Source organism: Aotus nancymaae, unplaced genomic scaffold (assembly GCF_030222135.1).
Source record: "Aotus nancymaae isolate 86718 unplaced genomic scaffold, 86718_ANA_hifiasm-v0.15.2.pri h1tg000040l, whole genome shotgun sequence".
Classification (NCBI taxonomy): Eukaryota; Metazoa; Chordata; class Mammalia; order Primates; family Aotidae; genus Aotus; species Aotus nancymaae.
Genome location: NW_026988454.1, coordinates 120,383,069 through 120,403,523, shown reverse-complemented (window position 1 = coordinate 120,403,523; position 20,455 = coordinate 120,383,069). Strand labels below are relative to the sequence as shown.

Genomic DNA, 20,455 nt, shown 5'->3' with positions numbered 1-20,455 from the left:
TGAGGTGAGAATGTCCCTGGCAAATTAACGGAAAAAAGGAAGTGGCATGGCTGGCAGGAAACAAGTGAGGGGAGATGAGGGTCAAGGTAGGTGGGGCCCAGCTCATGGGGACTGAAGGACTTTGCACTTTATTCTGAACTGGGCCCGGGGGAAGCTGGACCTGGGCTTGGGTGCAGAGCCCACTTGGTGTTGTGTGTAAGTGTGTGTGTGTGTGTTGGGTGGGGGAACATCTTTGATCTCTACTCATTTACCCTGGCTTCCTGGACCGGTCCCTCAGGAAGAGACAGTAACAGGGCCGGGACTACAGTGAGGTGTGTGAAACCTGGAGTGAATGAGGCATAGGCCCCAGGTGCAAAACTTAAGAGGCATCAAAAAACTCAGTAATTAAGATAAAACAATATTTTCCTGCAATATGTATAAAATCAAATTAATGCCAAAAAGTCTATGATGAACAAAATGCCAACATTTTAGATAAAGACAGGATCTGACCCTGAACTTGCGTGATTAATTCACCTTAATCCTGGTCCTGCTTCCAATAAAACTTTACTTACAAAACAAGGCAGCCGGCCCAAAGAGCTGTAGTTTGCCCATTTGGTATATGAAAACATCGCCTTAAAATATTCCTTATCAGGCTGGGCACAGTGGCTCATGCCTGTAATCTCAGCACTTTCAGAGGCCAAAGCACGCAGATTGCTTGAGATCAGGAGTTCCAGACCAGCCTGACCAACATGGTGAAATTCCGTCTCTACTAAAAACAAAAAAAATTAGCCAAGTGTGGTGGCAAGAACCTGTGGACCCAGCCACTCTAACCTGGGAAGAGGAGGTTGCAGTGACCTGAGATCTCATCACTGCACTCCAGCCTGGCCGACAGAGCAAGATCCTGCATCCAAAAACAATTCCTTATCTTGGCACCCCAGAAATCTTGCACACCAGATGAGTGTCTCACTTACCTCACCCCAGTCCTGGGCCTGGGCCCCAATGCTTATCCCTCCTGAGGCTGAAAGGCAAACGGATTTCCCCAAAGAAATATAGTAGGTGGTAGGTCTGGAATCTGAGCCCCCACGCCAGGCCCCCCGCCATCATACCCTATCGGGTTCTGTCCTGAAATGTTGATTGTAATGTGTTGATTTAAAAATTTTTTTTTTAATTCAAGTATAATAGTCATACCCAAAAATTGCCTAACCCTAAAATGCTCTGCTTGCTGTATCCTTACAAACTGAGGACACCTATATAACCAGCATGTGGGATTAAACATTTCCAACAAAACAGACGTTAGTACTGGGCCAGATTCAGAGGGCTTTTGAGATCAAGCAGGCGACTTGGAACAGTAAGGCTCCAGGACTCAGCTGATGCAGAGTTTAGGGGCCCTGGATTGAGACTGAGAAACCAGGGGGAGGGGTGTAGCACTGAGGTCTGGGGTTCGGGAGGAGGCCCTATACGCGGGAGGAAACGGAAAGAGACGGTGATGATTGCCTTTGGAGGTGGGTGAGGCCCAGCGTGCGCGCCCAGGTAAGCAGGTAAGAATGCAGCAGCCGCCAGGCCCAGGCCGCGGGCGCGTCCCGTCTGAGTGACTCAGCCCGTGCCAGGAAGGGGGAGTCGGCTCAGCTCTCCAGAGCTCCTGGACAGCAGCCGGATCCCGGCCGGCTCCTGGGACGCTAGGACAGGCCACCGCAGCGAGCAGCCAGGACTAGGGGGCGGAAGCCTCTCTTCCCGTCCCGCCCTACCTTCCTCCGGGCCGCAACCACCCCAGCCCATATCTGGGACGCGGCCGCGGTGGCTAGAGCGCTGCCGGCGCCGTGGGGGCCATCCTGGTCCTGGCCCCGACGGCGCCCCGAGGACCTGCGAGAGCCGTAAGTAGCGACTATGGGGGGTTGGGAGAGTCCAAAAAGCGGGGAGTGGGACGCCCGGCTTCCTGCGTCCCAGCTCCCCACTTCCAGACCCGGCTGGACCCGGGACTAGAAAAGGTGGCCTGGCGCCGCCGCTGCCTTCCAATTTTCTCACTGACCTCGTGGTGGGGAGCCCAGACACGGCTCCTAGGCGGCCCCGGCCAAGTGTGGCCAAGACGCTATCACCCCAGGGGGCCGCCCCACCCTGAGCATCATCCCACGGACCCGCCCAGCCCCACCTGGAGGGCCGCAGGCTCCAAGGTCTTCCCCATTCCCCAGAACCAGGTCCCGGGGTCGCGCTGAGGGTCCCTGAACCCTCTCGGACGGCCTGGCAGCAGCGCCCTCCTACCACCACGGCTCACCACCTAGAGGCACAGCTCAGCTGGCCCAAGGCCCCCTCCCTCCCCTTTCTCCACGAACCCTCATCTTAGAAGGCCTCGGATTCCACTCTGGATACCAAAGAAGGGCTGAATTCGGAGGACCTCTATTTGCCCCTAGAGTCGGTTTTCTGACACACATTCCCACGCACAGCTGGCAGGGGCAGGGTTCGGGGATGCTCTGGGCTGCTGCGGCACAGGGGAGGCTGGTTGGTCACTAACCGGATTTCCCGGACAGACAACCCTGGCGGCTTGGGCGGGTGGCCTGGAAGCCCAGATCCCGGTCCCCGGCTTAGGACCCCGGGCAGAGACTGAGGGGCATAAGGTGACTGAGGAACTTGATCGCGCCCATCTTTGGGGCAAAGAGATTTGGAGGCCGCAGTTATTCAGACAGTTGCACGAAGTGGTTGAGGCTTCTCTGTTTCTCCTGATTTTCCAGAAACTTTTGCAGAGTTTGGACAGGCGAAGGAAAACGTGCAGCTCGCGGGGCTCCTGTCCTCAGCGGGTAGGGATTTGGGGAGACTGAGGCCCCGCTCCAGGAGCGCGGAGGAAGCGCACCGAGCCGGCTTCCTGTGGGGGCTCGGGCCTCGGGCGCCCCGCGGACAAACGTGTCCGGTCCGGGCTGGGCCGAGCCCGGCGCAGGGAGGGGACCCGCAGAGGGGCGACTGGGAAGGCGAGGAGGGGGCGGGGAGAGGGTGGGCCAGGGAAGAGGGGAGGGGAGAGGCTAGCAGGGGAGGAGCGAGGGGGCTGGAGAGAGAAGGAAGAAGGAAGGGGCGAACGGCGCGAGCAGGCGCCGTAAAGGGAAAAAGTGAGAGGGGAGGGGGCACCGGGAGAGCACCCAGGAGTGAGCGGGCCCTGGGCGGGGGCGCCAGGAGCAGGCGCGGATGGCGGTCCCCTCTCGGGGATCCGGCTGGAAGAGAGCATAGCGCGGCTCGCATGAGTGAGTGGACTGGGGAGGCGCGCGTCGTTGGGGGATGATCGCCCCCTGCCCGCCCCCGGCCTCGCCCGCTGAGCCCTGTTTTCCGCAGGTCCGGGGCCGATGTACCAGGTGAGCGGCCAGCGGTCCTCTCGCTGCAACGCGCCCCATGGAGCCCCCAGCGCAGCCCCTGGCCCAGGTAGGACCGGGAGTGGAGGGCAAAGCTGGACAGGGGCGGGTGGCGGCAGAAGGGGCCAGTTATTAGTTCTCCTCCTCCGCCCCCAGACTCGGGGAGACGGTTCTGGGGAGCTTGGTGAGGATAGGGACGAAAAGTCTGGGTTTGGGGACTTGGCCCAGGGAGAGTAGGGGTCTGGGCGGGGGAGGCAGGGCTCTGAACAGAGGTTGCGGCTCTGCCAAGTTGGCTCCAACTCCCCGCAACTCCTGACACCAGACACACACACACACTCCGCGGTGTCTGTCTGTCCGTCTGGGATTTGTGTCTCGACCGTTTCTGCCCAAAGTGTAAATATTTATGGGGGCCTGGTGTGGAGGGAGTGGACGTTGTCTGAGTCTTTCTCTCCTTCCCTTCCCCCAGCCCAACTAGAGCCGAGCGCTTCCCGAAAACTTTTGTCTGCCGCGAGCGGCTGCAGGACCCGGCCCCTCCCCTCTTTCTTGCCATCCCTTCTCCCTCTCTTTTCTTCTCTCTCGTGCCGGCCAGTCCCCGCCGCCCCTGCCCTGTGCACACACGCGCACCCCCACCCCATGTCTACAGCCCGAGTGAAGTGCCCCATCCCGCTCCTGGCGCCATCTGTAACCCACCCGGGATTCCTGGGGGAGCCTCCCAAGCCAAGGACGGTTTTTGACTCCCTGAGGGGGTTTGGGGTAGGAGCCTTGCGGGCTTGTGGTTCTCAGTCCGTTCCCCTCACTGGCCAGATGCCTAGTTGAAGCTCCCAAATGGAATTCCGGGTCAGGGAGAAGTCAGGAACCTCTGGGATGTGTTCAGGGCCAGGGGAACTGTGTGCAGATGTGTGAACCTGGATTTCATAACTTGAATCTCCTCTGTCTAAGTCCTTGCCTTCCTCCCCGCCAGCCCCACTCTCCCGTTCCCCTATTTGACTCTGAATAATGAAGGTCTGCTCCTGAACCTCTGATGTGAACTCCCTGCCTTGCCTTGGACAAGCTCCTTCCCTTCTCTGGCCTCAGCCTCCACATGCACCCGCCCTCGTGGCCTGCCTGCCTGTTGGAGGAGGCCCCTCCGCGTTCCCCACCTACTTGGTATGGAGGCCTAACTGTGGAGGTGGGGGTCCTCTAAACCAGAGTGAGGACAAGTGGAAGATGTCTGGCCAACAGCCAGCACATAGATGAGACCAGTGTGTCTGCAGCCCATCTTGGCCTAGCCTCAAATTCCCTGCCGTCTCTGTGGGGCCCCTGCAACGGGGCCTTCTGCAGGATGAGCGCCTCCAAGAACTGGACTCCTTCAGCCCAGAGGGAGAGCTGGGGGCAGGGCACTTGGAAGGGTCCTTCTCTGTGTCTGGGAACCTTCCCTGTCCCGCTGGGCCTCTCCCTCCTGCCTCCTCCCTTCTTCAGCCTCCTGCTCTCCCGTCCTCCTACTCTCCCCAGCTTTCTCCCTCCCCTGATCCATTTTCTCTGGTCTCCCTCCACCTTCCAAGATCTCCTTCCTTGCTGAAGCCACCCTCAGCTCTAGCAGCAAGAGGAGAGAGCTAACTGCACAGAACCGGGGCCAAGGTGGGCAACTGGGAGGGTGAAGCCCTGGGCTGTAACTCGAGGCCCCCCAGCGCCCCAGCAGACCCCCTCCCCAGCCTGGGTTGGGCCAGACAATGCGGCTTTCATAACTCAAGGCTTCGCTCTGCCACCGCCTTGGGAGAATGAGCCTGCTGCCCAGGAAGCCGAAACCGCAGGAGACCCAGCCAAAACCCCACAGACGCCTGAATCCGAAACCAGAATCCCCCACGCTTTGCTCCCTGGGCGCTGACAGAACAGCAAGGCCACAGCGCTGCCCCCAGAGGCCCTACTGGCAGGACAGCCAGGGAGCAAGTCAGCCCCTCCCTCAGCCACCCCAGTGCAGACAGGGCACAAGGGGCCTCAGGGCAGATCTGGTAGGGGCAGGCGGCCAAGCCCCCACACCCTTGGCTCTCCTAGAGGCCTCCTCCCCACCCACCCCTGAGAGCCCCAGGAGCCTGGCTCCCTAGCCCACAGGCACATTTCTGCCCAGCACTGGGGCGTCACATTCCTGTTCATGGTTCTAAATTGAATTTCCTAGGGAATTGGAGCCTTCAGACCTAAAATAAAACCAACTTGACCCAGCCTAACTGGTCAGCCCAGGCCCTGTTTGGTTCTCAGCTTGGTGGCTTCGGACTGTGACCAATGGATTCACATTACCCATGTGTGCATCAGAGAAGTCCACCTTCTCTGACTTTCTTGGGGTTCAGGTCCAGATGCCACCCCTGTTCCTCAGCCCTCTCTCTCCTTCCCCTGACTGGGGCATTCCGAACTCCGGAAAGTACTCCCTGGTAGGCATTTGCTGAGTGCCCCTTGGGGATGCAGAAATGAATATGGACGCCACCCCCAGGGAGTGAGTTGGGAGGACTATAGTCTGCTTGAGAAGCTAGGACTTCACTAACAAGTTATTAACAAGAGGGAACACTGGAACTAAGTCCTCAGCAACTGGGTCAGAGAACACTTTCTAGAGGAAGAGGTGAAGTTTGAGCTTGGTCCAGAAGGATGAGTTGGATTTGGAGAGTGAGAGAGGTAGGAGCTTCTGGTCAACAGGAACAATATAAGCATGGGTGGACTGGTCAGAATATCTGGTGACGGCCCAGGCCATGGAGAGGCCAGTCTGCCTGGAACACAGGATCCTGGTACATTGATAGATTGAAGATGCAGACTGAGGCCTTGAATGCCGAGCCAAGGAAAGACTGAAGTGTGAGATTCCAGCCACCACTCTCTGACCATAGGAGGTTCTGGCCTTCTCTCTCCAGAGATGGTCAGAGCTCCAAAGGGGAAGCCCAGATCCACAGTCCACAAGGACAATGACGAGGGCTACACTAAAGGCACCAGGCAGCAGAGCTCTGGAGCATGGGCCTTTCTCCACACCAGCCAGGGGTCTTCCGGGTGGAACTCCCATGGGCACTGTCCAGGCTTGAACCCATCCCGCCTGAAAGAGGTCCCCCTACTCCCTGTTGGTCCAGGACCACCCCTCAACTTGGTGGATGGCGGGCAGGGAGAGCCCACAGAGTCCTTGCTGAGGGTGTGAATCTCGGCCTTTCCTCTTGGGCTCATGGATTTACACGTGACTCCCACTCCCTTCTGGGGCCAGCTGTCCTTCCAGAACTCCAGACATTTATTAGAATCTTATCCCATGTTAGGAATGGGAGCACATTGAAGCAAAGGAGTTATTGCCTTTCCGTATCTCCCCTTTGTAGATAGCCACCCTTGAGAGGAGGGCTACAGGGCCGGGAGCTTCTGCTCAGAGATGCCACCGGCATGCGTGGCACCAGGTGCAGGTTAGAAAAAGGTGCCCCCTTGGTCAGAAGGAGCAGGCGTGCAGTTGGGTGAGCAGATGGCACCTACTGGGAAGACGAGGACTTCAGCCCCATCCACTCACTCCCTTGGCAGGCACCTTCTGCAGGTCATAAATTGCACATCCACACAGGGGCTTCCTTCGCCTTTGCAGACCACCCCCTTCCCTCCTGCCCACTCTACACTTCCACTCTCCAGAAGTTTCTCCCCTGAGATGTTCTCCCCTCTGTGGCTGGACAGCAGTGTCTCGGTTACAGAATGGAAACGTGGGCTCTTGGCACCTCTGCCCCATCTGTTCCAAGCAGGTGCTGCTTCTCAGTCCCCACCTCGGGGTCTGGGCCACCAGGGCAGTGTCACCACTGCAGACGAGGTCCTCCTGCAGCTGCTTCTTCCTTTTCCTTCGGCTTCCCTGTCTCTGGACACTTGGCACAGCTCCCTCTTCTGCTCTCAGTGCCAGTTTGCTGGGTCCCCTCTGCGGCCCCTCCTGGCTCTGGAGGTTCTCTGTCCCTCTGTGTGTCTCCAGGTCAGGATTACTGGACTTGGTTTTCTTTCCTTCCTCATTTTTCCTCCATGGTCTAATGCCTGGTAGGCTTCCTGCAGGATGTTCCTCCTTGGGCCTCGATCTGCACTCTATAATTTCCTGTTCCCACCAGATCCAAGGTCACCAGCCCTGTAGGTGACTGTCAGGAGAGACTGCCCACAGAGTGGAGACACTTTGGGTAAGGAGGTTGGAGATGTGAACTCCAGGCTCCTTAAATCATCTTCCTCACATTCCCTCCTCTCTTCTTTCATCTCTCAGCTCTCTCTGTCTCTCTCCCTGCCCCCCTTCCTCTCTGTGTCATTTGGAGATAGTTCATAGAGGACACCGAATATCAGCCCCTCTCTGTTCTCTGCGATTGATTCCATTTCAGTTCAAGACTACCCTTTGTCTCTAACACTGCGGGGAGGAAGGGAAGCAGGGCAGGGAGCAGAAGTCCTGGCTCTCTCTACCAGAGGACTCACAGTGTCACCCCAGGGAGCCCTCGTGACCTCTGCAGGAAGCCTGGGAAGTGACCACAGGCCTGTCATGCCCCAGCTATCATTCTAGGCTTCCGAGCCTCAACACCGCCCCAGAGCATGTGGTGGCTCACTGGGAGTCTTGATTCCTGCTGCTCTTCTCAAAACTCCCCTTCTGTGCTACTGATTGGTCAAGACTAAGTGTGAGTATTGCCTGCCCCAGAAAGCCTGCTAGCCACACTCACCCATCTGAGCTAGGGGCCCGTCTTCTGTGCTTCCACCATTCTTCCAGATGCCCTACCATCACTCTTGCACATCTGTGTATGTAAGAGCCACCAGCCCACCCCACCCCTTACCGAGAACTCCAAGGCAATGAGCTGCTCTTTCTCACTTGGGTATACCCAGTACTTGTTATATTGCTGGGTGCCTCGTAGGTGCTTAATAAATGTTAAACCACGCAGCACAGGTAGGAAGGAAGGAAGGAGGGGGAGGAATGAATGAAAGGGGAAGGGTCAGAAGCCAAACTACTCATTTAAAAAAAAAGGAGGGAGGAAGGAAAGAGAGGAAGGGAAGGCGGGACAGAGGGAAGAGGAGTGGGGCTGTGGGTGAAAGTCTTGTGAACAACCCCCTAATGAGCATTTTTTTTCTTTCTTGAAACCCTGTGGCATGAGCATTAGGACAAATTAGCCCCACTCTGATAACTTGCCAGGCTGGTAACTGATGAATACAGGGCTCGGATTTTCCGTTCCTCACTCAGGTCTTTCTGTCTCGTTACACTATGTGGGAGAGTCAGGTCTCCCAGTTCAGGGCCCAGGGCCATGGAAGATGCCTCTGGGGTCCAGGGGCCAGAGCTAGGCAGGCCCCTGGTTTCCTGAAAATTAGGACCCTAAGCCTCTCTTTCCTTTGTCTTTTTTTTTTTTTTTTTTTCATTTTTGTGGAGAACGGGGTCTCGCTATATTGCCCAAGTAGGTCTTGAACTCCTGGTTTTACAATTTTTTTTGTCTTTTTTTTTTCCCTTTGAGCCTCCCTTTTTATGGCAACTTGGTCTTAGCCCGCAAGAGCCATATCTGAGCTGGTGTAGACCAGGCTCAGGGCTAGGAGAGGCACCATCTGGCACTGGCGTCTCCACTTGCCTGCTCCCACTTGTCCAAATTCTCTGATCCTCCAAAAGCCGTTTGATTTCTCAATGATCAACCCAGCTATGAGCAGGGCTCTCAACAGGCCCACAGAGCAGATGGAGCTGGAAGGAACCCACCCCTGCCTTCCTGGAGTCATGGGCCCCGGGAAGGGCTCCCAGCAAATAACTCCGCTGCCCTGCGGGAATCCCAGGAGCGCCAGCCCTGCCTCCTCCTTGCCCCAGCTCCTGTCTCCAGGCAAGGCCTGTGGTTTCTCACTGGGCAGGTGAGAGCATGCCTGTTGGGCCTGCTGCCCTCTGTGCTTCCCATGTGGGGCCTTGGGGTGCCCATCCCCCTGACCGTGAGGGACCAGACCCCTTAGAACAAGGATTCTTAAGGGGTTTCTGAGGGTCACGGCCACAGAGGGCTGTGCTCTGGGCCCAGGGAGGCAGCTGGGCCCCAGGATCTTCCCCTCAACGTGCTTCCAACTCCCCTCCCCCAGGCCTGCATGCCCAGGCCTCCACTGAGCCCTCTAATTATCTCCCTCCTCTCCTCTTTCAACTCTCAGATCTCTCTGCCTCTCTCTCCCCCGCCCCCTTCCTCTCTGTGTCATTTGGAGATAGTTCATAGAGGACACCATATGTCAGCCCCTCTCTGTTCTCTGTGATTGATTCCATTTCAAGACTACCCTGTGTCTCTGTCTCTGCATGTGTCTCTTTCTGGGTCTCTCCATGGGGTGTGTACTCTCTGGGCTTCCCTACTGTTTCTTGTCATCTCCCCCTCTGTGTCATCCTGCCACCTTCTATGTCCCCCTCTGTGTCTCCATGCCTCTCCCCGTGTCCCCCTCTGTGTCACTCTGCCTCTTTCCATGTCCCCCTCCGTGTCACCCTGCCTCTTTCCATGTCCCCCTGGGTCCCCATGCCTCTCCCCGTGTCCCCCTCTGTGTCACTCTGCCTCTCCCCTTGTACCCCTCTGTGTCACTCTGCCTCTTTCCATGTCCCCCTCTGTGTCCCCCTGCCTCTCCCCATGTCCCCCTCTGTGTCCCCCTGCCTCTCCCCGTGTCTCCCTCTGGGTCTCCCTGCCACTGTCCATGTCCCCCTCTGTGTCGCCCTGCCTCTCCCCTTGCCCTCCTCTGTGTCACCCTGCCTCTTCCCATGTTCCCTTCTGTGTCCCCCTGCCTCTCCCCTTTTCCCCCTCTGTGTCACCCTGCCACTGTCCATGTCCCCTTCTGTGTCCCCCTGTGTCCCCCTGCCTCTCCCCATGTCCCCTTCTGTGTCCCCCTGTGTCACCCTGCCTCTCCCCATGTCCCCCTCTGTGTCCCCCTGCCTTTCCCCATGTCCCCCTCCCCGTGTCCCCCTGCCTCTCCCTGTGGCCCTGTGGCCTCTGCATCTCTGAGCCTCTTGTTTCTGTGTCTCCTTGCTCCTTCTCTTTCTCCCAGCATGATATGTGGGGAGGGGGCAGGTGGAAGGCCACCCTCTTGAGACCCCTGTCTTTTCAACTAACCGCATAGGCTGAGGTCTGATGAGAGGCTCAGGCTGCACCCTACACCCTTTCATTGGCACAGCCTGGGCCTGCCCATGACCCCTGGCTGAGTGTGTGGAAGCTCAGACCCCTTTCTTCCTCCCTCCCTCACTACCCATCCCCCATTCCTTTTTTTCCCCTGAGCCTAGGGGCCCTAGTCCTGCAGCCTTGGGAGCTGTGGGTTTGAAGGTGGCTCCATTTCTGCCTCCTGCCGCCCCTGCACAGAGCCACTGTAATTACATGTGGCTGCGGTTCACCTCTTCCCCAGCGCTCTGGCCGGCTTCTTGTCGCTCTCCTGACTGTAGCCCCTCCCTGCTCCTCACTCCCAGGTTCCTCTGACTCTTCTGCCATCATCCTCTCTGGCCCAGTTTCTCCCGTGCCTCCCTCCGCGCTCTATATCACACAGTGCTCCCTTCTCCATCGCCTCTGTCTCTGCCCCATCTCTATCTTTCTCTCCATCACTGACTTTCCCGCTATTGCTGTGTCTCGCTCCCGTCCCAGGCTGTCTGTCCCTGGGTCACTGTGAATCTCTCTTCCACACCCAATCTCCCGCAGTCCAACGCTCATCTCTCTTTGCCTCTACCTCTCACTGTCCCTTTGATTCTCCCTGTCACTCTCGATGCCTGTCCCTATCTCTCCGTCGCTGACCATCCGTCTGTTCTCCCCTGTGCTGTTTCTGCCTCCTCTCCCCACTTCTCTTTATACTCTACCATCTCTGCCCCTCCCGACACCACACGCACACGTGCACACACTCACGTGCATGCACACCCTTGCTTACTCCCAGATTGTGGTTTGGGAGCTTTCTATTTTGGAGTCTGTTGCTGTTGTCAGATAGAGTAAGGGCTGGGTAACTGGGGCAAACAGACGAAGAATGAGGGTTCAGTGGGCATGGTGGGCTGTGGGGCGGGGCCCAGGGCATGGCAAACGGAGGGCCCCAGGACAATGGACCTCAGTCATCTGCTTTTTTCCTAGCCCAGACCCTATCCCTCCTTCCTGGGCTGGAGGTAGTAACAGGATCCACTCACCCTGTGGAGGCAGCACCAGAGGAGGGCTCTCTGGAGGAGGCGGCAACCCCCATGCCCCAAGGCAATGGCCCTGGGGTCCCCCAGGCCTTGGACAGCACTGACCTCGATGTCCCCACAGAAGCTGTGACATGTGAGTCCTAGGGGACCAGGAGGTTGGATGGCATCATGTAGCGGTTGCACTAGGGAACTCAACGCAAATGGGTTGGCAAAAATGGGTGCACCCACTTGGCCAGGAGCTTGAGGGTGGCAGCACGGCAGCAGAAAGGGGTAGGACACTGTCACTGTGCTGTCTGTCAAGGGGCAGACCTCCACTGCAAAGTGACTAGGAAGCAGGAGTGCGGGCAGGCTCCAGGCAAAATGGCTCAGGACAGAGAGCATGCGGCTGCCTGGAGAGAGGCACCCCCGGCCTCAGGAAGAGAGCTGCGGGGCTGGCGTGGGGCAGCGAGCCCGAGCCTGATGCAGCCCCATTCTTCTGGGAATCAAGGGTAAACGGAAGAAGCCCCCAGTTGCTCTGGGGGGACAAATAGAACAAAATTCAGCTCCATTCCCAGGCCTGGCTTGAGTTCTCCAAGGAGGTCCTGGGAGGGAGAGAATTTTCCACCTTCACCCTCAAGAGTAGAAGCAACAGCTGGGATCATTTTTATAAACAACGAGGATTTGCCCACATCTGTAGACATACTTTTACTTCCCAACTTTCTGTCCCTGAGTGGGCTCACTTGCTCGCCTAATCAGCCTGTGGTGAGGCAGCAGGATGGCTACTGCCAAGCCCATTTTACAGATGAGGGAACAGGCACAGAGAACCGCCCACCCTGGTCCCAAGCTGCGAAACTCAGGTCTCCCGGCCCAGCACTCTTCCCAGTGCCTGTCTGCATGCCCAGCTGGCATGGCCAGGCGGGCAGCTTCCTCCAGCCAGGGCATCTGGGGCTAAGTTGGACTCCCTGGAAGTCAGGGTTACTATCCTGCTAGTGCACGGCCCTTGGTCTCCTCCAGCACACCTACCAGCAGAATTGAAAGAGCTCAGTGCCATGGCTGTGGAGGAGGGGGCCTGGTGGGAATGGGACAGATGCCCCTGTGTCTGTGAGCCCTGAGTGTTTGCTCTGTGACTCAGCCCCACGGCCGCCCGCACGGCCATGGCCACAGGCAAGCTCTGTGTCTGTCCACATCTCCCAGATCCCTCAGCTCACCGCACACTCCCGCCCTCTGGTCACGGCACCCATGTTTAGGCAACAGGGCAAGGGGCACCAAAGCTGGCCAAGGACTCGGCCCAGTCACCCTGTGTGGGGCCAAAAGGTGGGGGCTGGATGATTCAGGCCTGGCCACTTCCCATAGCCTTACCCCTGTTTACCCAGATGCAGGCACCAGCCACACCTCTTGCTGGAGGCTCCCAGCATGGAGCCTCTCCAGAACCCTGGCTCCCACCCTCCCCCTGACCCCTGACCTTGTCCTCAGCTCCTTTCTCCCAATCTTCATGCCCTCCCCAATCCACTTCCCAGCTAAGGGACTTCTGGCAAGCTTTCCACTCTCTGGGCCTCCGTTTTCTCATCTGTGAAATGGGGCCAGTAGTAGATCTCTTGTGATGCCTAAAGAAGCTGTTCCACCTAAAGCTGCCAGCACTGTGCCTGGGACATAATACCTGCCCGAAACACGCATGCCACCAGTCATGAGGGTAGTGACTGTCATGATAGTAGCAGCTTATTCCTCTGTCACTTGTCTCCCAGCCTCTGCCCCCCTGCTGGCCTCTGCTCTCTGAGCCCAGCTCTTAATCTCAAAGCTCGTCCCATATCTGACACTTGCTAGCTGTGTGACCGTGGGCACCTTATTGTACCTCTACCTCTCTGGGACTCAGTTTCCTCATCAGTAAAAGAAGGCTAGCGATACCGAGGGGATCCATGAGCAGCAAGTACTTAGAAGGGCTGGTGTGCGGGAAGCACTCAGTGTGTGATGTTGTGACTGCTGCCATCACTGGAAGACCTGGCCTCCTCTGCCAAGGGAGGCACCAAGGCCACCCTCCCCTCTCCTTGGGCTCCAGGGCCCCCAAGACATCTTCCTCCTACACAATTCACATACACAGGCCAGGTCTGGAAGGAGATGGGGCTATCCAGACTCCAGCTCCTGAGGGACTGAAGTGCCCTACATTTCCAGAGGGTCCTTGAGGCCACAGGGTCCTGCCCAGGAGTCAGGAGTCCTGCCTAGCTGAGGAGCCCCAGAGCTCTCAGTGACCCCTCCTCAGTCCCTCCCTACTCCCCGCACCATACACACCTCCCCTCATCTCTTGACCCAGAACTGAACATCCCTGAGTGAGGTGCAACAAGGAACTCTGGGCTTGGGGGATCTCCAGAGTCACCTCGCCTGCACCCCATTGATCAAGCTGAAGTTTGATCCCTCAGCCTGCAGTGGGGACCCAGGGCTCCCGGCTTTGGGGGTCTCCCCACTGCCCTTCCTCTTGCCGCCTTCCCTCCCTCCTCTCCCAGACCCCAAGGCCCCTCCCCAAACTCTGCCAGCTGCCCACAGAGGCAGGATGGGGCTGGGGATTCAGAGGGCAGAGGTTTGAGTTAAGGCACCAGGAGGAAGGAGCAGGAAGTAGAGGGGCTGCAGTGAGGAGCCCCTGGATTCCAGGGCCAGGCATGCATCCCCAAACAGATGTTTCCAATAAATCACCCAGTGCACCAAGGGCAATAACAGCTGGGGGCTTGGCAGAGGCCAAGGTGAAGGTTAACTGCTTCATTGCGATCCTCCCTACCCCAGCCAAACCACCCCTCTTCCCCAACACCGCCACTGCCACCACTCTGCCGAAACCTCAGGATGACATGAGCAGGAGAATGGACTTTGTGCGAGGAACGAAGGAGAGGTCCAGGGCTCCGAGCCCCTCCCCTTGTACATCTGTCATTTCTGGACTGAGCACTGAACTAAGAGTCAGTCAGGGGCTAGGGCCAACTCAATTTCATGGCATGGCTCCGGACTAATCATTTCTTCCCTCTGGGCCTTAGTTTCCCCATCTGCAGGATATAAGTACGGCTGGGTGCTTTGGGGTGTATGAAAGAATGAAGCAGGCAGGATTTGAGCACAGCTCTGGGGGCTGAATGACCCCCGCCCTTTTCCCATCAGCCTTTCTCTTCATCTCTCCAGGTCAGCCTCAGGGGAACCCCTTGGGCTGCACCCCACTACTGCCAAATGGCTCTGGCCACCCCTCAGAGCTGGGCAGCACCAGACGGGCGGGGAACGGTGCCCTGAGTGGCCCCAAGGCCCATCGGAAGTTGCAGACACACCCATCTCTCGCCAGCCAGGGCAGCAAGAAGAGTAAGAGCAGCACCAAATCCACCGCCTCCCAGATCCCCCTCCAGGCACAGGAAGGTAAGCACCCCATCCCATCTTTCCCTGCGAGAGGCCTCCAAAGCCAGGTTTCTGGAAGCAGGACCCAGGGGCCTGCAGGAGCACCCTCACCAGGCTGCTGCTTAGAAATGCAGGATCTCAACCTCCTTCCAAGCCTACTGGATTGGACTCTGGTGGGGCTTAACAAGCCCTGCAGGGAACCTGATGCATGATCAAATCATAGAACCTCGAAAAGTGCACCTGCTGGGTAAACTGAGGCATACCTACCTCCTCAAGCCCGCCCCCGCCCTTCCCCCACACCTCCCATCCTTGCTTTCCCAGAATTGCTGTAACAAGGAACGGAGCCACCTGGGTTGATCCATCTTAAGCCACTCTGTTTCTGGAAACAGACATTTTCTGTCTAGGGAGGAAAAAAGACCATGTAGCAGAACAAAATGGTGCCGGGGCAGGGCTGCAAGGTGCAGTGGGAGGTCAGAGGATCCAGACTCCCAGACAGCTGTTGTGCCTGCAACACAAAGATCTCCGTAGGGCTGCAGGGCAGCCAGCCCCCTCCTCACCAGCCATCAGGTGAACATAGCTCACAGCTGCCTGAGCTCAGTGATGGCCTGAGCTTCACCCCAGAATGTTCCAGTGGTTCCTGTCTGTGTGGAGGGACATTGGCCTGGGCATCTGCAAATGGATTCAGTTTACACATCTGCACGTAACATGCTTAGAAACCTGCCCACTCCGCAGAGCAGATTCTGCCCAACAGTTTTTTTGTTTTTGTTTCTGAGACGGAATCTTGCTCTGTCGCCCAGGCTGGAGTGCAGTGGCGCAGTCTCAGCTCACTGCAACCTCTGCCTCCTGGGTTCAAGTGATTCTTCTTCCTCAGCCTCCCAGGCGTGTGCCACCATGCCCAGCTAATTTTTGTATTTTTAGTAGAGATAGGGTTTCACCATGTTGGTCAGGCTGGTCTCAAACTCCTGACCTTGTGATCCACCTGCCTCTGCCTTCCAAAGTGCTGGGATTACAAGCATGAGCCACTTTGCCCAGCCCCAGTAGTCTTAGTTATGAAGGAGCCATTTATTCATGTAAAATGTCCTGGCTGGGCGTGGTGGCTCAGGCCTGTAACCCCAGCATTTTGGGAGGCTGAGGCAGGTGGATCACCTGAGGTCAGGAGTTCAAGACCAGCTTAGCCAACATGATGAAACCCTGTCTCTACTAAAAATACAAAAAATTAGCCAGGCATGGAGGGGGACCTTATAATCCCAGCTACTCGGGAGGCTGAGGCATGAGAATCGCTTGAACCCAGGAGGCAGAGGTTGCAGTGAGCCAAGTTTGCACCATTGCACCCCAATCTGGGCAACAAGAGTGAAACTTCATCTCAAAGCAAAATAAAATGAAATGCCCTAGGCACCTGCTATGTGTTGGATACCTAGTTCGTGCCATCATAAAGCTCTTATGAGAGACATAGATAGGTAATCGCCATACGAGGTGATAAGTGCAGTGATAAAGTCACAAAGAAGATTATGTGAATGCAAGGGGACACTCACACCAGCCCAGAAATCTGGGGAGGGAATCCTGGGAAGGCTTGGAGGCAATGTCTGAGCATGCCTTAAAAGATGAGAAGGAGGCTCCAGCCAGGAGAGCACAGAGGTGAGAAATGGCCAGTATGGCTGGAGGGTGAAGTGCCAAAGGTGAGACTCCCAGCAGGCAGGGGTCCTGGGATGTCCTTACCAACCAGGCAGTGAACCTAGACTATCTGGAGAGCAGTAGGGCGCCCCTGAAGGGTTTTTAACAAGGTGGTGACCTCATCCAATTTACATTTGAAGAGAACCACCCTATCCAGTTTGAAGAGAGATTGCCAGACCCTAGTCCCTCCACACAGGAATGCAGGAGAACAGGGTTAGACCCTCCTCCCTCCTCCGCACAGTGAGTCTCCCAGGGGGCCCCTGGCCAGGAGAACTGCACGCTCTGCCCCATGGCCTGGCCCCAGCACGTGGAGGGCTGCAGGACATAGACTCTAGAGCCAGCAGCCTGGACTCAAGTCCCAGCTCCGGCCCCTCCCAGCTGGTGCCCAGTGCAGCTTCATGCATTTCTGTTCATTCAGCACCCCTATGTGCTAGGCGCTGCTCTAGGGACTTGTAATCTGCCAGTGAACAAAATGGGCAAAGGTGCCTGCCCTGCTGGAGCTTACATATCCAGTAGGAGGAAGTGACAATGAACGTGAGGAAACCGTGTAGTACAGTGGGAGGCAATGGCTTCTGGGGGAAGCAGGCAGCCAGGTAGGGCCAGGCATTGAGTGCGAGGCGGAGCCAGCCAGTTGCAGTATTGAGGCCGGTGGTGCAAGGCCTCGGCGAGAGGTGGCATTTGGACAAAGCAGGAGATGAGGGAGTCAGCCAAGCATGTGCCTGTGGCAAGATTGTTCCAGGCAGAGGAATCAGTGTCTGCATGGCCAAGGAGCAGCCAGGAGGCCGGCGTGGCCGGAGCAGAGTGATCCGGAGGAGAGAAGTGGGAGAAGAGAACTAAGAGGGCACAGGGACCAGACCACAGGGGGCCCAGGGGGCCACTGCGAGGACTTCAGCTTCTATCACAAGTGACATGTGAGCCACGGGAGCGGTCTGAGCAGAGGAGGGCCAGGATCCAACAGACATTTCTAAAGGATCCCTCTGGACACGGTATGGAGTGGAGATGCTTTGGGGGCAGTGGGCAAAGCCAGGGAGTGGGGAGAGCAGTGAGGAGGCTGTTGAAGGTGTCCAGGTGAGAGATGAGCCAGGTGGTAGGATTCTGGCTGTAGACTTAGCTTCTCTCTTTTTTTTTTTGAGACAGAGTCTCTCTCTTGTTGCCCAGGCTGGAGTGCAATGGTGCAATCTCAGCTCACTGCAGCCTCTACCTTCTGGGTTCAAGTGAGTCTCCTGCCTCAGCCTCCCGAGTAGCTGGGATTACAGGTGTGCACCACCACACCCAGCTAATTTTTTGTATTTTTAGTAAAGATAGAGTTTCGCCATGTTGGCCAGGCTGGTCTTGAACTCCTGACCTCAGGTGATCCACCCACCTCGGCCTCCCAAAGTGCTGGGATCAGGCATGAGCCACGGGGCCAAGCCGACTTAACTTCTCTTAACCTCAGTCTCTTCATCTGTGGAGTGGGGGCTAGTGATAGCCCCTGCCTCATAGAGTCATCGTTGGAGGTCTAAATGAATGTAATTCATGCAGAGCACTCAGAATAGTGCCTAGAACAAGTATCACTCCATATGTTGGTTAAATAAGCAAACTGAGGCTGGCTAAGAGCAAGGATGATCCAGACTGCCTGGGCTGGACCCTGCTCTGATGTGCTCAATTGTGTGTGCCTCGGGGTCATCACCTAGCATGTGTGCCAAGTGCTTGGCATGGGCAGGTGCACGGTGAGCACTCAGCATCCCTGCTGCTGCTTCTGCTGCTGGGCCCCCACGCCCCTGGCTATTTCACACACGCTCTCCCCTCCCCGTCTCCACCGCCCACCCCGCAGACTGCTGTGTCCACTGCATCCTGTCCTGCCTGTTCTGCGAGTTCCTGACGCTGTGCAACATCGTCCTGGACTGCGCCACCTGCGGCTCCTGCAGCTCAGAGGACTCGTGCCTCTGCTGCTGCTGCTGCGGCTCCGGCGAGTGTGCTGACTGTGACCTGCCCTGCGACCTGGACTGTGGCATCCTGGATGCCTGCTGCGAGTCCGCGGACTGCCTGGAGATCTGCATGGAGTGCTGTGGGCTCTGCTTCTCCTCCTGAGCCTCTGTCGGGCACTGGGCCAGCCGGGCACCCCTGCAGATTCCAGCAGGGTCCCCCTGAGTGGGGCCAGGCCCAGGACTGTCACACAAGGCTTCTGAAGGCCCCCTGTCCCTGGTCCTCTCTCACCCACCCATGTCCTCTCAGAACCCCAGCCTTGAAAATGGTGGGGTCATGCTCAGAGGGGCTGTTTCAGCCGTGGGTGGTGGGCCCACGGCATAGAAGCCTGAACTCTTTACTGGGTTGCCAGGGACACACATCACTGAAGACCTGGTGGGACAACCTAGGGGCAGGGCTGAGGTGGGGGCTGCAGGGGCCAGCCAGGGCTGCGGAACACTGTGAAAGTTACCTGGGGAGGATGGGTCGGTGGGGCCATGGCTCTCTACCTCTCCCTGCTCCTGGTGCCCGCCTCTCTCCACCACCTCGGGCTTAGAGGACAGCAAATGTGAAAAGAGACACCCCACCCTCCCTCAGCCAGCCCTCTCCAGTCTCCTATCCTAGGCTTTTGTAGGGGCCTAACCCATGCAGCAACCCCAGAAAGCAGGGCTAGGCGAGGCCTTTGGGTAGGGTGGCGGGGGAACAGTATGGAAAAGACTGGAATGGGAAAGGAAGGGAAGGGAGGGAGGGTCTGTTCTATTTGTTGCTGTAAATAAAGATATTTGTCCATCTCAGATTTCCTCAGGACTCATGACTAATTTCCATGGGCCATGGCTCTCAAAAGCAAACGCTCCTACCACCCCTAAAAAGCACCCATATGGATGAGGCTGCCCTGCCCTCTGGGGGCCCTGCCTCTTCTGCTTTTCTTACCCCAGAAACTGCCCTGCCCTTCACGTTCCCCTCCCTTCTTCACGTTTCCCTCTAAGGGAAGAAGGTAAGTGGGGTACCTGCTCCCACCATTATTTCCCTCTTCCCACCAAAGGGAGGGGAAGCCCAGAGAGGGAAGAGTTAACCTTGGCATAGAATTAATTAACAGCAGATGTGTTCGGGTTTTGATTAATTAATCTCCTGCTGACTCCAGCTTCTCCAGCCCTTCCCCATGAAGTCGTTCCAAGGCGTAGGTGACGCCCATGTCGGTACCAGAGGGGTGCCCGGGAGGGGACCAGTTCCAGGCCTAGGGCACCCCAGGCTTGCCCCTGGGCTTCAGTGGAGGCCCGGTTGGGGTTACACACGCAGCCTCAGGCATCCCCCCATTGCCAGGGGTCTGAGAAAGAAGGAAGCTGTGTCAGGACTGCAGGGGCCCCCAAGGCCATCTGTGGGGCGGCCTTGGTATGCAGAGGGAGGAACCTGAGAAGTGATGGCAGCTGTGAGGACTGCAGGCTGCACTGGGGATAGCTGGACCCGGATGTAGGGGGCCAGCTGGACCAGCACCCCCCACACACACATCCTGGACCTGAGGAGAGGTCCGGGGGGCATGAGAGGCTCTCAGACGGTTAGGGTGATTTGGAGAAGACTCAGCTGATGAAGGCTTGAGAGGGGACCGCAAGGGTATTGGTGGGCACTGCTTCCAGGAATGAAGGCTTGGAGTGGTTCCGAGGGGTTCTGGAAGGAAGTGCGGGGTGACTGGGGGAAAGGGCCAGATGAAATTCAAACGCTATTAAGGAATGTCACAGGATAGAGCAGTCCATGGCCTTGGGAGTGGGTTTCATTGCAGCAGGAGGAGGAGGTTCTAAGAAGCAGCGAGAGAACTAGCCCCCCCACTCCTCCCCATTCCATCCCCACTCACACAGGCCTTCACCAGCTTCAGGGTTTTCTGACCTCTGAGAGCACACAAGAAATTCAGGACACAGAGAGGAAGGGAACTGCCAGGGGTCTCACTATCAAGCCAGTAGGGGGCCCCAGAGGCACCCCCAGTACTCATGTATCTCTGTGTGTATTTGTATGTTTTTTAGTTATTGCATGCCCAAGGTACGGAAGGTTCAAAAGTCTAATCTGTGCACACACAAGCATTTACATGTATGTGTTTTCTTTTTTTACAAAAATATGAGGATCCTGTACACACTGTCCTGGACCC

The 20,455-nt window shown here is 57.2% G+C and overlaps 1 protein-coding gene across 7 annotated transcripts; it reads left to right on the top strand.

Moving 5' to 3' along the window:
- Positions 1 to 1,594: 1,594 nt before the first annotated feature.
- MDFI (MyoD family inhibitor) lies at positions 1,595 to 19,115 on the top strand. Of its 7 annotated transcripts, XM_012448620.2 has the most exons (6): positions 1,595 to 1,850; positions 2,703 to 2,936; positions 3,292 to 3,378; positions 11,324 to 11,506; positions 14,503 to 14,727; positions 18,191 to 19,115. In XM_012448620.2, the coding sequence occupies exons 3-6, from the start codon at positions 3,303 to 3,305 to the stop codon at positions 18,445 to 18,447; spliced, it is 741 nt and encodes a 246-aa protein (XP_012304043.1). In that variant the 5' UTR covers positions 1,595 to 1,850; positions 2,703 to 2,936; positions 3,292 to 3,302; the 3' UTR covers positions 18,448 to 19,115. The 7 variants fall into 7 exon arrangements, with proteins under 7 accessions (XP_012304043.1, XP_012304044.1, XP_021531767.1 ...); XM_012448621.2 differs by lacking the exon at positions 1,595 to 1,850 and having other exon boundaries at positions 2,739 to 2,768; XM_021676092.2 differs by lacking the exons at positions 1,595 to 1,850; positions 2,703 to 2,936 and adding an exon at positions 3,012 to 3,071 and having other exon boundaries at positions 11,329 to 11,506; positions 18,191 to 18,993.
- Positions 19,116 to 20,455: the final 1,340 nt, after the last annotated feature.

Bases quoted from the DNA above. Each gene is read 5' to 3' on its own strand.
- MDFI (XM_064360433.1), top strand. The intron at 11,507-14,502 runs GTGAGTCCTAGG...TCATCTCTCCAG, and splicing joins CCCCACAGAAGCTGTGACAT to GTCAGCCTCAGGGGAACCCC. The intron at 14,728-18,190 runs GTAAGCACCCCA...CCCACCCCGCAG, and splicing joins CCCCCTCCAGGCACAGGAAG to ACTGCTGTGTCCACTGCATC.